The sequence below is a fragment of the Scylla paramamosain genome, chromosome 6, assembly GCF_035594125.1.
Source record: "Scylla paramamosain isolate STU-SP2022 chromosome 6, ASM3559412v1, whole genome shotgun sequence".
NCBI classification, from domain to species: Eukaryota; Metazoa; Arthropoda; class Malacostraca; order Decapoda; family Portunidae; genus Scylla; species Scylla paramamosain.
The window spans coordinates 26,879,497-26,896,996 of record NC_087156.1 but is presented as its reverse complement, the minus strand read 5'-3'; the positions used below and the strand labels follow the sequence as shown (position 1 = coordinate 26,896,996).

The 17,500-nt window shown below is 45.4% G+C and overlaps 3 protein-coding genes across 3 annotated transcripts in view; all 3 read right to left on the bottom strand.

Moving 5' to 3' along the window:
• Positions 1-10,535: 10,535 nt before the first annotated feature.
• LOC135101059 (uncharacterized) lies at positions 10,536-15,216 on the bottom strand. The gene is made up of 2 exons (XM_064004632.1): positions 15,196-15,216; positions 10,536-11,244 (listed from the first exon to the last, which is right to left on the bottom strand). The coding sequence occupies exons 1-2, from the start codon at positions 15,214-15,216 to the stop codon at positions 10,726-10,728; spliced, it is 540 nt and encodes a 179-aa protein (XP_063860702.1). The 3' UTR covers positions 10,536-10,725.
• A 95-nt stretch (positions 15,217-15,311) lies between these two features.
• Positions 15,312-17,500, bottom strand: part of LOC135101535 (uncharacterized) — a 3,629-nt gene continuing 1,440 nt past the window's right edge. Inside the window, exon 2 of the mRNA XM_064005625.1 lies at positions 15,312-16,671. Coding sequence (XP_063861695.1) covers positions 15,453-16,664 — 1,212 coding nt within the window. The 5' untranslated portion in view covers positions 16,665-16,671 and the 3' untranslated portion in view covers positions 15,312-15,452. The remainder of the gene's footprint in view (positions 16,672-17,500) is intronic.
• LOC135101536 (uncharacterized) overlaps positions 16,828-17,500 on the bottom strand; it is a gene marked incomplete at its 5' end in the record, with an annotated part of 4,832 nt that continues 4,159 nt past the window's right edge. The window contains one exon of the mRNA XM_064005626.1: positions 16,828-17,500. This exon is cut by the window's right edge and continues 416 nt beyond it. Coding sequence (XP_063861696.1) covers positions 16,963-17,500 — 538 coding nt within the window.

The following is a 17,500-nucleotide window of genomic DNA, read 5'->3' as shown; positions in this document are numbered from 1 at the left end:
ACTATGCAACAATGGTGGATCTGTCCAGCTTAACACAGGAGAAGCAGCTCATCCAGCTGCGTATGTGTCTCACCCTTGAGACTCAACGTGTCTTAGAGCACACCTTACAAATTCCTCCCACCACAGATAAGACTGTCAATGAGGTGGTGGACGCTCTGGAGCTACACATCAAGGGTTTGCGGAACGAGGCATTACGCAGAAGAGAGCTCTTCAGCTGCAGACAGATGGAAGGTGAAACATTCGCCGACTTTTACGTAAGGTTGCGACGCCGCGCCGAGGAGATCGACATCTGTCCTGGTAAGTCATCGGTATGCGAGGAGACTCAGCTTAAATCGGTGATTCTTATGGGTGTCCGGGATGATGAGTTAATCCAGCGACTCATATCCTTGGATGACAAGTGCTCCCTACAGGAGATGGTCACGGCCTGCCGCTCCTACGAGGCAGCCAGATGCGCCACGTCTGACATCCGTGCCCAGCCTACACAGGTGAGAGCCTTAACCCAGCACCAGAAGAGTAAGAAACAGAAGAATCTCGATAAGCAACCTCCGCAACAGTCGACAGCGAAGACAGCAGAACTGTGCCAGTGCTGTGCAAGGTACCATGAGACAGGGGCCTGCCCTGCAGCCCAGGTCACCTGTCGTAACTGTGGTCGCCAAGGCCACTTCGCATCCACTGTCAAGTGCCCCGCCAGCAAAGCTCAGTGCCGTCTCTGCTCCCGTATTGGCCACTTTGATAGTTGTTGCAAGAAGGTATCCCGTCAGAACCACAAGCGGGGTAGTACTGATGGTGCTCCCACCCCTTCGCAACAAAAATCCAAGCAGCTCTCCTGCCGTCGCGTGATATCTCCCAGCCCGGCAGTACCTCAACACGTCAGTGTTCTCGTCACCCATGGTGGTAAGTCGTCGCACTTGCGGATGATGCCTGACACCGGCGCTGATATCACTATGATCGGCCCACAACACCTGAGGAGTCTTCAGATTCCTTCGAGCCAGCTACAGACCCCCCCCCAGACACCACTACACTCACAGCTAACGGTTCTGAAATGGCTCCCGCCCTCGGAATGCTCACGGCCACTCTAACTCTAGGCGAGAAGTCGTGTTTAGCTGAAATCCGGGTACACAAGGATATCCAGACTCCACTTCTCTCCCACGGCCACTGTCAAGCGTTGGCCATCATCTCCAAGGACTTCCCCAAGCCAATCTTGGAAGTAAAGCATGCCAAGAAGTGCGTGGAGCTCCCGGTCTCTAGCAACACACCATCTTCAGAAGCTAAGGCGTACTTTTTGAAGGAGTTCCAGGACGTTCTTGTGGACAAGGCAGCCTTAGAGTCCACACCACTCAAACCTATGGTGGGTTCACCTATGAGAATCCATCTCAAGGATGGTGCAGTGCCTTTTGCCATCCATACTGCCCGGCAGATCCCCCTGGCTTTCAGAGGTCAAGTTCAAGAAGAGCTCGAATCCATGGTATCTCAAGGGATCATTCGACCTGCAGGTGATGAACCCTCCGAGTGGTGTCACCCACTGGTCGCCGTGGCTAAACCTAAGGGAGGTGTAAGGATCACGACAGATCTGTCCAAACTCAACTCACAAATCGCCCGACCAGCTCATCCATCGCCTACACCCTTTGCCGCTGTTCGTAGCGTGGATGCCACAGCCCGTTACTTCTCGACGATAGATGCTCTCTGCGGTTACTAGCAGATCGAGCTTGCTGAGGAAGACAGACACCTTACCACCTTCATAACACCACATGGTAGGTTCCAGTACTGCAGGGGACCGATGGGATTCGCAGCGACAGGTGATGCCTATTGCTTGCGAGGTGATGCAGCTCTACAAGGCATCAAGAATTGTGTGAAAGTGGTTGACGACATCTTACTGTATGACGCCGACTACACCACTCACCTGAGCCGCATCCACCAAGTTCTCACCAGATGTCGCGAATTTGGCATCACTCTCAACAGGGAAAAATTTGTAGTCGCAGCACCCCAGGTAGATTTCTGCGGATTCACACTATCAATGGCTGGCATTGCTGCTGACCCAGGTAAAGTGGCTGCTATCAGGGATTTCCCAACTCCAGCAAATCTGACAGATCTCAGATCCTTTAAGGGGCTTGTCAACCGGTTAGCTGAGTTTTCCCCTGAGATCTCTGCGGCCGCTCAACCCCTCCGACCCCTGATGAGCCTGAAGAGACAGTTCCTGTGGACACCGGATCATGATGCGGCCTTTCGACAAGTCAAGGCAGCACTCTCACAACCTCCAGTCCTCACCTCACTTGATCCAGCCCGGCCAACTATCCTCCAGACGGATGCCTCTCGGCTCAACGGAATCGGGTTTGCATTACTGCAAGACCATGGCGGTGGACAGCTACGCCTCGTACAGTGCGGTTCCCGTTTCTTGACAGAGGCAGAAAGCAGGTACGCCACCATCGAGCTGGAATTGCTCGCTGCTGTCTGGGCGATGTTCAAGTGCAAATTTTACTTGGTGGGACTGCAGAACTTTACGTTGGTGACTGATCATCGGCCCCTGGTGCCCATCTTAAACAGCTATACTTTGGACGCAGTGGAAAATCCACGCCTCCAGCTTCTCAAAGAGAAGACATCTCCATACATCTTCACGGCAGTGTGGCGTGCCGGAAAGGATCTCCGCATTCCCGACGCCTTATCCCGCGCTCCAGTAAGCCACCCACTACCGGAAGACTACACACTCTGTGCTGAGTCCACTGCATCCCTCCATACCGTAGCAACCATGCGGGCTGTGACAGGGACCAAGGTGGATGACGACAGGATCCTGGAAGAGTTGCGTGACGCAGCAAAGGCCGACCCAGAATACGTCCGGTTACTCAACTGCGTGACCTCCGGATTCCCCTTGGACCGTTATGCCATTCACAGGTCCTTGCTCCCTTACTGGATGATTCGGGACAATCTTTATGCTGATGGTGACCTAGTTCTCTACGGTATGAGAATTGTGGTTCCTGCTGTCCTGCGTCGCCGCATCCTAGCCCGTCTTCATGATAGCCATCGGGGTGTTGAGGCGACAAAACGTCGGGCAGGTCAAACTGTCTTCTGGCCAGATATCAACTCGGACATTGCGAACATGATCCAAGCTTGTGAGCCTTGCCAGACTCTCCAACCTAGCCAGCAGAAGGAACCCCTACTCAACGATGACCATCCAACAAGGCCCTTCGAGTCTGTGTCAGCAGATTTCTTCTCTGTCGCTGGGAAGTCATTCCTGGTTATCGTCGACAGACTCTTTGGCTGGCCTGTGGTCGTCCCTTGCAAAGGTGATACAACATCGTCCAACACCGTCCGGATGTTTTGTCGCTACTTCCGTGAGATTGGTGTTCCCCTTCGCCTGCGAACGGATGGAGGCCCCCAGTTCACCAGCCAGGAATTCCGGAGCTTCGCAGAGCGATGGGGTGTGCGACATATCGTCACATCACCTCACTACCCGCAAGCTAATGGTCATGCTGAGGCCGCTGTGAAATCCATCAAGCACCTCATCCTCAAGGTGGCTCCCTCAGGTGACATAGATTGCGAGGAGTTCGACCGAGGTTTGCTGGAACTTCGGAACACTCCTAACTTCACCGGCCGTTCCCCAGCTCAGGTGCTTTACGGCCACCCTCTCCGGTCCTGCGTTCCTGCCCACCCCGACTCTTTCTCCATGGAGTGGCAGTCCAAAGCTGAGGATTGCGATCGTCGTGCGGCTACCCATACTGAAAATGTTGCAGTCCAGTATGACAACCAGGCACGCGAACTTCCCAAGCTGCAGGTCGGACAGCAAGTCAGGCTACAGGACCCGAAGACCCACCGCTGGGACAAGGTCGGCGTTGTCATGAGCGTTGGCAAAGCCAGGACCTACGAAGTGCGTGTCCCCAGTGGTCGTGTGTACTGGCGCAACCGCCGCTTCTTGCGCCCAGTCCGCAATACCGACGATCCTCCTCAGTGTGAAGCTCCTAGAGATGGACCACCTGCAGAGTTGCGTCGCTCCAAGAGGCTTCAAGGCAGACCGTCCGCTCGAGAATGAGACTACGAGCGTGGAGGAGGGAGGGAGGTGTATATGTTTGATATTATGTACGGGTATACCTACTAATGTTAGCTAGAGTAGGGTACTTATTAGTATGTGGCAACTCAGCCGTGTTCCCCTCAGGACACGCCGCCGACTTCAGCAGTAGCAGCGAGACCTATATTCCAGTTAGACGCAGGATTATACCACCCTTGTATTTCTCCTCTCCTGTGCTGCTTTACGGATTAAGGACCTACAAACAACACCTGAGATTCCTTCACCTGCTGTAGCGCTAGAAGGAGCTCACTCTAGAATAGGAAAAAAAAAAAAAAGTGTCAATCTAGGAATCATAAAAAAAATATGTAAATCAATGTATTAGTAAACCGTAAGGGCGAGCGTGTAACTAAGAATTTTTATTTATTTATTTATTTTTTTTTTTTTGTCTGTTACGGCATGGAATAGACGGGCAGCCGAGTGATGGAGAAGGCTGGGAAGACCTTTGTTCTGCAGTGGACTCATACAGGCTAATGATGGTGATTCTCGTGACGGTGATGGGATTTATTGGTGTTCTGTCTGTCATGCACCCTGAAGCACCATGCAGGAACAACATTAGCAACAGTTAGCTGCAATACATAATACCAGTGGCAGAAGTACCACCACCACCACCACCACCACCACCACCAACCATTACCATTATATACCATTAACCAACAATGAGTCCTTCCTCTCATTACCTTCACAATGGCCTTCTCATCCTTTTCGTCCCCTGCCCATCATTAGGAAGCAGGAGCAGCAGAGCGAGACAGCGTGGGCCTGTGGAGCAAGGTGGCGGCGGCAGCGGATCGGTGGAGTGAAATAACGGTAGTGTGTAGGTCTGCAGCCATGAGGGAGGGTGGTCATGCGGCGGGGCGAGGCGCGGAGGCTGCTGCGCCGAGACCAGTGTGGAGTGTGACGGATGGTGTCTTGAGCAGGAAAAGAAAACATACGGGAACATCTTGTGTACTGGAATGTCTTTTTGAATTAATGTTCTTTAAAAGGTACATAGGAGTTGTAGATGTAGCATTCGTATTATCATCACCATCATCATCAGCAGCAGCAGCAGCAGAAGCAGCAATAGTAGAAGTAGAAGTAGTAGTAGTAGAAATAATAGTAGCAGTAGTAATTACAGTAGAAATAATAGTAGTAGAGGTAGTAGTAGTAGTAGTAGTAGCAGTAGTAGTAGCAAAAATAATAATAATAGTAGTAGTAGTAGTAGCAGAAATAGTAATAGTAGTAGCAGTAGTAGAAATAATAGTAGTAGTAGTGGTAGTAGAAATAATTGTAGTAGTAATAGGAGTAAAAATAGTAGTAGTAGTAGTAGTAGTAGTAGTAGTAGTAGTAGAAATAGTAGTAGTAGTAGTAGTAGTAAAAAATATTCGTAGTAATAAAATATTAGTAGTAGTAGTAAAAAATACTAGTAGTAGTAAAAATAGTAGTAGTAGTTAGTAATAAAAATAATAGTAGTAGTAGTAGAAATAATAATAGTAGTAGTAGTAGAAATAATAACAACAGTAGTAGTAGCAGCAGTAGTAGTAGTAGAAATAATAGTAGAAGCAATAGTAGTAGAAATAGTAGTAGTAGTAGTAGTAGTAGTAGTAGTACAAATGATAGTAGTGGTAGTAGTAGTAATAGCATTGGTAGTAGTAGTAGTAGTAGTAGTAGTATTGGAAGAAGTAGAAGTAGTAGTAGTAGTAGTAGTGACAGTAGAAATAGTAGTAATAGTAGTAGTAGTAGCAGAAATAATAGTAGTAGCAGTTGTAGAAATAATAGTAGTGGTAGTGGTGGTAGTAGTAGTAGTAGTAGTAGTATATTATCATTATTATTATTATTAGTAGTAGTAGTAGCAGTGGTAGTAGTAGTAGCAGTAATAGTAGTAGTAGTAGTAGTAGTAGTAGTAGTAATAGCAACATTAGTCATCCCCACCACCACCACTACAAAATCTTACTTCATAAGCATAGTAAGAACAACGAAGGCTATTCACAATGTTGACTGTAAACTGTCACAAAGGGTACAACAAAATACATTTAAAGTGAGTGAATGAAGACGCTGACTCTGCCCTGGATGAAAAAAATTAGAAAGCGATGAAATAACTCCTCAGTGAAGAAGGGGGCGTAAAGCAAGGAGCCGATTGTACGTAACAGTGACGTAACAGCGCTCATACGTGACTAAGACGAAGCAAAATAATATATCCATACTTCACACCTACCTTTCTTTCTCTCTCTCTCTCTCTCTCTCTCTCTCTCTCTCTCTCTCTCTCTCTCTCTCTCTCTCTCTCTCTCTCTCTCTCTCTCTCTTGTATGTATGGATAGACATGATTTCTTTCTGGTGTGTGTGTGTGTGTGTGTGTGTGTGTGTGTGTGTGGTGTGTGTGTGTGTGTTTGCGCGTGTGTTGATTTTGTCACGGTGTGTACGGAGTTCATTTCCTGAGAATTGGTGTCCGTCATTGATTTGAAGTTGTAAGCTTGCAATGGGTCTCCGTGTTTTCATGTGACACACACACACACACACACACACACACACACACACACACACACACACACACACACACACACACACACACACACACACACACACACAGAGTAATCTTAACTCACATCAATCATGCATTCGGGTTGACTCACTCGCTGGCTGACCACAGACTTACTCGTTCCTCACTCGTTCCTCTTTCCTCCACATTCACTTTCATCGGCCTTCCCACGTTCCTTGCATTCAATTGTAATATTGATGGTAGAAAACTGCTGAAGATGTGGAGTATTCAAGGTCTTGCTAGCAGTTGCACAGATGGCAAAGTGGCCTCTTGATGATGCATTGCTGCTGTTTAAATTGCAGTGTGTTTGCGATAGTCGCTCGGGACAGTATTGCTAACGTCAGGATGTCAACAAGTGAGTTTTCCCCCTCAACCTTCCAATATCCGCAATAGAAAACGGCGTCGATTGAAGAGAGTATGGGATGAAAGGGAAAATGTTTAGATTCTCTTTATGCTATTTTTTTTTTGATAAATTTGTGTTTTTCTTTTTAACCTCGTTTTATATCGTTATATGATGTACCTAGGTACTAAAATGTTAGATATTTATCTATCTTTTATTTTTGCATTTGTATGATCATTGTATTTCTCTTTATTCGTATACTATCATTCACTTCCAAAATCATTATTTTACCAATCTCTTCCAAATCCTAATATTGGAACCTTATCCATTTTTTAAGCGTTTATTAACATTTTCCAAAGAATCTCTCTCTCTCTCTCTCTCTCTCTCTCTCTCTCTCTCTCTCTCTCTCTCTCTCTCTCTCTCTCTCTCTCTCTCTCTCTCTCTCTCTCTCTCTCTCTCCTTGCCAGCATTTACTTATTCCAGATCAATATTTTTCTCACCAACATGATTGAGTTACGTGTTTAGTGTATTCCTCCTTTCCGCTCCTTGCACAAGTATCTGGTTCACTCAGATGACCGCGACTGCCGGAGGAGGGTCAGCGGTGTTTGCTTAAATTCTTAACCTTCGTCGCGCTCTTTTTATTCTAGTGTTTCATGTTTCACATTTCTGCAACTTGTAATTTTTTCGTCAAACCATTCATCTCAATCATACCTTTTCTTTTTTTATTCTAGAGACCAGTTTCCTAATGCTTACCATGTTTTTGGTGAATGCATTGGCCCCATTTTCTCTCCATTCTCTTCCTTCGTTGCTGTTTTAAGTTTTGTAACATTTGTGTAATCGTGTGGCCTGGAACGTTGAGGGTGGTGGCTGAAATAGTACGTGGGAAGGGGAAAGAAGAAGAGAAGAAAGGTAATTATTTTTTATTTCGCTTAATTGCTTCACCGCCGATATCACTAATCGCTGTTTGGCTTTACATTGTATTTCTCGACTGTAGTGTTGGTCCCGCTCCTGCTCCCCTGCCCTTTCTGCGTCTCTCAGCCGACACCATAGTTTTCCATGCTTCGTCTAGTCTTGTCACTCCGGTCTGCTACAAGCGACGGATGACACTCGTTACCAAGGACTGTCACCGCATCAAATGAACAGATTTCGGTTACGCAGCACTGGTCAACCATTGCTCCCTACAAAAGGTAGTCGTCTTAGAAACTACGCTGCTTTAAGATGATGAGTGTAGATTGTAAACATAGCTACTCGCTGAATTATTTATGGTAATGTGGCGTAGTGATGAAATAGTGTTGTCTCTGTGGTTTGATTTGTAACGAGCCATGCACAGTCGCCACGAAGTGATGCTATGTTCTACAATATGCCTCATACAAAAAAAAAAAAAGTAGCTTGTAACTTCCGCATTACGTATCCATTTCTTCTTGGGCTTTGCGTAATTGTTAATATAACGCATTTCATTTGCCCAAGTATTGTACCTCATTTGTAGACATGAAATTCACTGGACTTTGTAACATCCCTATTGTTCGTGTCTTCAATTTTTTGTCAACAATTTGTTATCTGGCCTCTCCCTCTCATAGATAACGTTTAGATGAATATTTCACTATTTGAAAAAAAAAAAAAAAATTCAGTATAGATCTATGAAGTACTCTTTATAGAAAATTGTTTTCGTACTAAAGATGCAATAATTGAAAACGAGATTACATTTTGGTTGATGTTTGTGTTGTGTGGTTGACATGTAGTGATGAGCTACAACAACAATGTTTTGCAACTGTAGATGAAGACATCTAGGTTAGCATACGTGGGGCTGGAGAGACTCAAGATCGAATGTTATTTTATAAATGCACTGAACCGTGCAAAAGACAAAAGATATGTGATGATGTAACTGATCACTTTTGCAGACACGAAAAAGGTTTTAGATTCGAATACATCCATAACTCTTATTGCCATTGGGAGCTGAATCTTTATCACAGACAAGGTAAATATGATGAAATTGAAAACATGTTTTGCTTTACTGAAAAGTTTCCTAAATAATTTAAATGAAAAAAAAGTAAGCGAAGAAAGAATATACTAAAAGCTAACATGTGTAGATATAACTTATATTCAATAAAACATTATTCCCAGATTTTGAAAGCACATTAATATTTGTCATCAGCAGTAGTGATAAACACTGATTTTTCGTTTTGATTTGATTGCGTAATTCTAGGAAATTATAATTAGCGTTGAAATGTTAGAAAAAAGAAATGTAGAGACTACGATATCGTCATCTTGTAAATCTTGTATTGAGAAAAATCGTAATAAAAAATGCACATATGACATGGTTCTTTCTTGGTGACTTCATGGTTATGGAGGGTTTCGTAAAATTACCGTTTTTTTTTTTTTTGTGATGAGTTGTGTATTTACCAATGTTTGTCTCTCTGTCAGTCTGCAAAGAGATGAAAAGATTTTTTTTTCTTTATGTAGGAAGGACACCGGCCAAGGGCAACAAAAATCTAATAAAAAAAATGCCCACTGAAATGCCAGTCCCATAAAAGGGTCAAAGCAGTGGTCAAAAATTGATGAATAAGTGTCTTTAAACCTCTCTCTTGAAGGAATTCGTCATAGGAATGTGGAAATATAGAAGCAGGCAGGGAGTTCCAGAGTTTACCAGAGAAAGGGATGAATGATTGAGAATACTGATTAATTCTTGCGTTAGAGAGATGGACAGAATAGGGGTGAGAGAAAGAAGAAAGTCTTGTGCAGCGAGCCCGCGGGAGGAGAGGAGGCATGCAGTTAGCAAGATCAGAAGAGCAGTTAGCATGAAAATAGCGGTAGAAGACAGCTAGATATGCAACATTGCAGCGGTGAGAGAGAGGCTGAAGACAGTCAGTATATATGGATTTCTAAGAATCTATTACGTTTTGTGGCGGATCCAGACATATAAGGGGGTCTAGAATTTTACAGGTGCCCATGGACCTCTGCCTTGTCATTGAAGCTCTGTGGGTAATGTTTGCCTTGTTTTAGATAAGTCCGCGGATAATGTTAGCCAGATTTCACCGAAGTCTACGGACTGTCGTGTTTCATTCGAGTCTGCGGAACATAGTTACCATGGTTTATATTGTGTGGCATTGGCGGAGACATTTGCTTTTTGAGCGTCTTCCATCTAGTATGATTGTGTTAGAAAACTCACCGTACATGTGTTAATTTTCTTAATTTATCCCCTTCGTCCCACTTTATTAAAAAGTTCGGGACTGTGTGATGAATTTCTTTAGTATGGTGTGGTGGCAATGTCTGGTAGCCCCTCATGACAGTCAGTCTGGCAAATCTGGTGCGGCTTGGCGTTGCATGGCTTTACCTACTTTTAATTAAGAACTAGAACTGGTAACTCTGTGGGATGAACAGCTATTTAGTTTGTATGTTTATTGCAAACTCTCCGAGACTAAACTGTGTTCAGATGGACTTCACATTAGCTTTGTGTCTCATGATAAAAATGACAGAAGACATTCATACAGCATACTAGATATAGCAGTGGACGAGACAGATGACCGTTGAGAAAAATGATCGTGCAGCATAATCGTTCCTTAATCTTGCTTACTATTTCTTTTGCATTTGTTGTACTTGCTATTATTTAGGGGGATTAAGAAAGATATATGTAACTGTAACACATACTTTAATTTCATGGCAAATAGTTTCAGAAATAAAGTCGCTTGTAATAACCAGCTTTTATGCACATCTTATATATGTAAAGTATAATAGACAGTTATTCACACGTGTGCAAAAGGCTGGAGCACTTCCGCTGGTCTCTACGATCCCTGATTAAAGCTAGTAATTTTTGTCAACTATTTAACCATTATAGGGATTGAATGGCCTGCTTGGAGCGTTGTAGTTGTAGCCAGTATTACAATTAGGTTTGACGGTGGAGGTGGCGGTGATGGTGTTGTACACTTTGTTGTAGACTGTGGAGGTAACGTAGTTGGTATTGTAAACGGTGTTAGTGACGTACTGGGTGCGGGTCCTGCCTGGAAGGTATTGAGTGCTGTAGTATGTGCGTGTATTCGTCACGTACTGGGTCTGGGCCGGTTGGTAGACGGTGGTTTGGATCGTTTGCTGAGAGTAAATGGTTGTTGGCACCACCTGTGTTGACACTTGGGTCCTCACCACCTGCTGGGGCACCGTCACCGTCCTGGTGACATACTGGGGCACCTGTTGCGTGCGGTAGACGGTGGACACCTGCTGCTGCACCTGTGTGCGAGTGACGTACTGGGTCTGTGTGTTGGTGAGCACCACCTCAGAGTAAATGGTGCTGGTGACAGGCACCACGTCGAGAGCTTTCTCTAGTCTCTGTGCATGTCGCTGTTCTATCTATACATATTGTGTATAAAATAACAAAGCTCCAAAGACTGGTACTCTCCCTCAACATAAGCCCAAGCTGTCGTCTTGCACGTCTTACACTTCATCATCATCATCATCATTATTAGTTTCATCATTGTCAGCTTTATCATCGTTATCATTATCAACTTCATCATCATCATCATCGTTAGTTTCAACATCATTATCATCATCATCATCATCAGCTTCATCATTATCCATCATCATCAGCAGGAGCAGGAGCAGGAGGAGGCAGTAGACACCTGCCGAAACGATAATTACTCCCAGTGAGGTCTAAAGCACTGTTCAGGGGGTGCTGTGAACTTATCATTAAACCCAGCTGTGACCTCACTGAACGTTTCCCTTTGTGTCTCACAACACAAGGGGGTAGTCACAGCCTGCCCTCTAAAGACAACTCTCTTCCTCCACACAAAACTACAAGCACCTAATAACACACACACCCTTCACTCAAAAAATTTTAAAATCATGGCGACTCCTACACCAGCCTCGGAGTCCCCATCTGGGGAGGGGACCATAAATGTCCCCAGGTAGGACTGCCTTTCCGTCGACGACTCTAAGTGTCTTGACACCCCCCTCAACTTTTTCTTCATTAACTTCTGCAACATTCGCGGTCTAAGATCTAATTTTCAATCTGTAGAACACCACCTCTCCTCTTCTAAACCTCATCTTCTTTTCCTCACTGAAACTCAGGTGTCTGAGGCAACTGACAGTAGCCCCTTTTCTGTTCCCTCCTACTTTCTCTATCCTCATTTTCGATCCAAAGCTGGATGCTGCGTTTATGTGCGCAATGACTTAACCTGCTCTCGTGCCCACGCTCTTGAATCTTCCGAGTTTTCCACCATCTGGCTACGACTACAGAGTCATTCTCATACTAAATTTATCTGTGCTGTATACCTCTCTCCTAACTCCTCTGACTATAAGAAATTCTTTGACTACTTAACTTCCAAAGTGGAGCACATTCTGACCCTCTTCCCTTTTGCAGAGATCTCCATTCTTGGAGACTTCAATGTTCACCACCAGCTTTGGCTTTCCTCTCCCTTCACTGACCATCCTGGTGAACTAGCCTACAACTTTGCTATCCTCCACGACCTAGAGCAATTGGTGCAACACCCTACTCGTATTCCTGACCGTCTTGGAGATACGCCCAACATTCTTGACCTTTTCCTGACCTCTAATCCTTCTGCTTATGCTGTCACCCTTTCTTCTCCGTTGGGCTCCTCCGATCACAATCTCATATCTTTATCTTGTCCTATCACTCCAATCCCTCCTCAGGATCCCCCTAAGCGAAGGTGCCTCTGGCGTTTTGCCTCTGCTAGTTGGGGGGACCTGAGGCGGTATTTTGCTGATTTTCCTTGGAATGACTACTGCTTCCGTGTCAGAGACCCGTCTTTATGTGCTGAGCGCATAACAGAGGTGATAGTGTCTGGCATGGAGGCGTACATTCCTCACTCTTTTTCTCGTCCTAAACCTTCTAAACCTTGGTTTAACACAGCTTGTTCTCGTGCTATACATGATAGAGAGGTGGCCCACAAAAGGTACTTAAGCCTTCCTTCACCAGAATCTCATGCACTTTATATTTCTGCCCGGAACCATGCCAAGTCTGTTCTCCAACTAGCCAAAAACTCCTTCATTAACAGAAAATGTCAAAACCTTTCAAGATCTAACTCCCCTTGTGATTTCTGGCATCTAGCCAAAAATATCTCCAATAACTTTGCTTCTTCTTCTTTCCCTCCTCTACTTCAACCAGATGGCACCACTGCTATCACATCTATTTCTAAAGCTGAACTCTTTGCTCAAACCTTTGCTAAAAACTCTACCTTGGACGATTCTGGGCTTGTTCCTCCCTCTCCTCCACCCTCTGACTACTTCATGCCTCGTATTAAAATTCTTCGTAATGATGTTTTCCATGCCCTCGCTGGCCTAAACCCTCGGAAGGCTTATGGACCTGATGGGGTCCCTCCTATTGTTCTCCGAAACTGTGCCTCCGTGCTTGCACCTTGCCTAGTCAAACTCTTTCAGCTCTGTCTGTCAACATCTACCTTTCCTTCTTGCTGGAAGTTTGCCTACATTCAACCTGTTCCTAAAAAGGGTGACCGCTCTAATCCTTCAAACTACCGTCCTATTGCTTTAATTTCCTGCTTATCTAAAGTTTTTGAATCTATCCTCAACAGGAAGATTCTTAAACATCTATCACTTCACAACCTTCTATCTGATCGCCAGTATGGGTTCCGTCAAGGCCGCTCTACTGGTGATCTTCTGGCTTTCCTTACTGAGTCTTGGTCATCCTCTTTTAGAGACTTTGGTGAAACTTTTGCTGTTGCCTTGGACATATCAAAAGCCTTTGATAGAGTCTGGCACAAAGCTTTGATTTCCAAACTACCCTCCTACGGTTTCTATCCTTCTCTCTGTAACTTCATCTCAAGTTTCCTTTCTGACCGTTCTATTGCTGCTGTGGTAGACGGTCACTGTTCTTCTCCTAAATCTATTAACAGTGGTGTTCCTCAGGGTTCTGTCCTGTCACCCACTCTCTTCTTATTATTCATTAATGATCTTCTAAACCAAACTTCTTGTCCTATCCACTCCTATGCTGATGATACCACCCTGCACTTTTCCACGTCTTTTCATAGACGTCCAACCCTTCAGGAGGTAAACATATCACGCAGGGAAGCCACAGAACGCCTGACTTCTGATCTTTCTAAAATTTCTGATTGGGGCAGAGCAAACTTGGTATTGTTCAATGCCTCAAAAACTCAATTCCTCCATCTATCAACTTGACACAATCTTCCAGACAACTATCCCCTCTTCTTCAATGACACTCAACTGTCCCCCTCTTCTACACTGAACATCCTCGGTCTGTCCTTTACTTATAATCTGAACTGGAAACTTCACATCTCATCTCTAGCTAAAACAGCTTCTATGAAGTTAGGTGTTCTGAGACGTCTCCGCCAGTTTTTCTCACCCCCCCAGCTGCTAACTCTGTACAAGGGCCTTATCCGTCCATGTATGGAGTATGCTTCACATGTCTGGGGGGGTTCCACTCATACTGCTGTTCTAGACAGGGTGGAATCAAAAGCTTTTCGTCTCATCAACTCCTCTCCTCTAACTGACTGTCTTCAGCCTCTCTCTCACCGCCGCAATGTTGCATCTCTAGCTGTCTTCTACCGCTATTTTCATGCTAACTGCTCTTCTGATCTTGCTAACTGCATGCCTCCCCTCCTTCCGCGGCCTCGCTGCACAAGACTTTCTTCTTTCTCTCACTCCTATTCTGTCCACCTCTCTAACGCAAGAGTTAACCAGTATTCTCAATCATTCATCCCTTTCTCTGGTAAACTCTGGAACTCCTTGCCTGCTTCTGTATTTCCACCTTCCTATGACTTGAATTCCTTCAAGAGGGAGGTTTCAGGACACTTATCCACCAATTTTTGACCACTGCTTTGACCCTTTTAGGGACTGGCATTTCAGTGGGCATTTTTTTTTATTAGATTTTTGTTGCCCTTGGCCAGTATCCTTCCTACATAAAAAAAAAAAAAAAAAAAAAAAAAAAAGCAGCAGCAGGAACTTTATCATTATTATCAACACCATCATCATCATAATCATCATGATCATTATCATTACCATCACCATCATCATCATCATCATCATCATCGTCATTGTCATCATCACCAAAACCACCATCACTACCACCACCACCAAAACCAGTATCATGATCATCATCATCGCCATCACCTATATATATATATATATATATATATATATATATATATATATATATATATATATATATATATATATATATATATATATATATATATATATATATATATATATATATATATATATATATATATATATATATATATATATATATATATATATATATATATATATATATATATATATATATATATATATATATATATATACGCCAATGCAGCAACTCTTCATATAAAGCCTAATTGAGGGCTGACTCCACTAACACTCCCAAAATACGAAGGAATAAGTGTTAAGACACCATTGATGAATGCTTAATGAGAGAACAATACTTAAGAAGACTTTGTATTATCAGATAAAGGCATTCGATCAGCGTACAGTATTTATAGGAAGATTAATCACCAGCAGAGCCAACAAGTGTCTCTGCTTTCCACACGCAAGAGTGGTTCAGAAGCAGGACTCAGCTGTGGTCAGCGGCCATATGGATTAAAAGGCTTGGCCGGAGCATTGTAGTTGTAACCTGTTTTACAGTAAGGTTTGAGTGTACGAGTAGCAGTGATGGTGTTGTACACCGGTCTATAGGTAGTGGAAGTGACATAGTTAGTGTTGTAAACGGTGCTGGTGACGTACTGGGTGCGGGTCCTGCCGGGCACCTGCTGGGTGTTGACAGCAGTGCGAGTGACGGTCACGTGCTGGGTTTGGGCCGGCTGGTAGACAGTGGTTTGGATCGTCTGCTGAGTATAGATAGTTGTGGGCACCACCTGTGTAGACACTTGAGTGCTGACCACCTGCTGTGGCACCGTCACTGTCCTGGTGACGTACTGGGGCACCTGCTGCGTGCGGTAGACGGTGGTCGTCTGCTGCTGCACCTGTGTGCGGGTGACGTACCGGGTCTGTGTGTTAGTGATCACCACCTCAGAGACGATGGTGGTGGTGACAGGCACCACCTGGGTGCTGGTGACGACTCGTGTCTGTCCCGGCTGGGTGACGGTTCGAGTGACAACGTTGGTCCTGTAGACGGTGGTGGAGCGCACCACATCTGGGGCAGGGATGACCGTGGTGGAGTAGACAGTGCTGTACTGGGTGCTCTGGACGGTGCGGGTCTGTCCCGGGAGCTGCTGTGTCCTGGTGACTGTCTGGGTCTGGTAGACGGTGCTGTAAACCTGCTGAGGAACCACCTGGGTGGACACCACGTTCCTGGTGACGGTGGTGGGCACCTGCTGGATGCGGGTGGTGTACCTGGTCTGGTACTGGACTTGGGTGCGGACAACCTCTTGTGTGCGTGTGACGTAGTTGACCTGAGGAGGGAGCGTGACGACCTCGGTGTGCACCCTGTCCTCCGTGCGGGTCACCGTCGCTGTCTGGTACACGATGGAGGGAACGACTTGTGTGCGAATGACCTCAGAATAGATGGTGGTGTGCACCTGTTGGGTCTTATAGTCCGTCTGGGTGATATACTGCACGTTGGTGTTGTAAACGGTGGAGGGAACCACTTGAGTGGAGTACTGGGTCTGTGTTTGGTAGACGGTGGAGGGCTCACACTTGTGAGGAGGAAGGTATCCCAAGGAGGGAAAAAGTCTTACTTTGTTGCCAAATAAATGTCTGCGCTGCCGATCCACAGAGGCTGTCAGCGTGACGCCCATCAGCACGTGTAGCACCAGCAACAACATTAAGACCTTCATTGTGTTCCTGAAAGATGGAAAAGGTGTTTTGTAATAATGTGGCTGCATATTATATGATAGTCACATGATGAAAAGTAATGGCTTGATGAGTAACTTTGAAAACTACGAACTACTCACCTGATCAATCTGCATCGAAGGAACCATTAAATCAAATAAAAGCATGTGGCATTGGTTGGTTTATGTGACGTCAATAGATCATACACCATGAAAAACAGATCGATCTTTTAAATAGCCTAATCACAGCACAATTGTGTTGTGCTTCAATCAGATGAAAGAATCACCGGTACTAAAGTTTATTTTATCCCTTGATGTTGAAGGGAACGGCAGGAGGGTCGTAGTTATATCCTGTTTGTCCACAAGTGCCTGTGACGGTCGTGGTGACGGTGACCTGCTGGGGTCGGTTGACAGTTTGGTAGACGATGCTATGCTGTTGCTGAGTCTGCACCACCTGCTGGGTGATGACGCGGTCCGGGCCGGACACCTGCACCACAGAGGTGCGCGTCACCTCCCTGGTCTGGTAGACAGGGTATGGGGTGACATACTGGGTCTGCACCACAGTCTGCACCTGGGTGAAGGGCTGCACCTGGGTCCTGTAGATGGTGGTATAGATAATGGTGGGCACCACTTGGGTCCTCACCACCTCTTGAGGAACGACCTGCGTAATAACTTGAGTCTGAGTGACGACGTTGGTGCGGGTGACGACCTGCTCGCGGGTGGCGTAAGCATTTTCGTAACGGGTGTTGATGGAGGTGAAGGGGATGACCTGCTGGCGCTGGACCACGCTGGTGCGGATCACATCCTGGCCCCTGACGACGCTGGTCTGGACCACCTGGCGC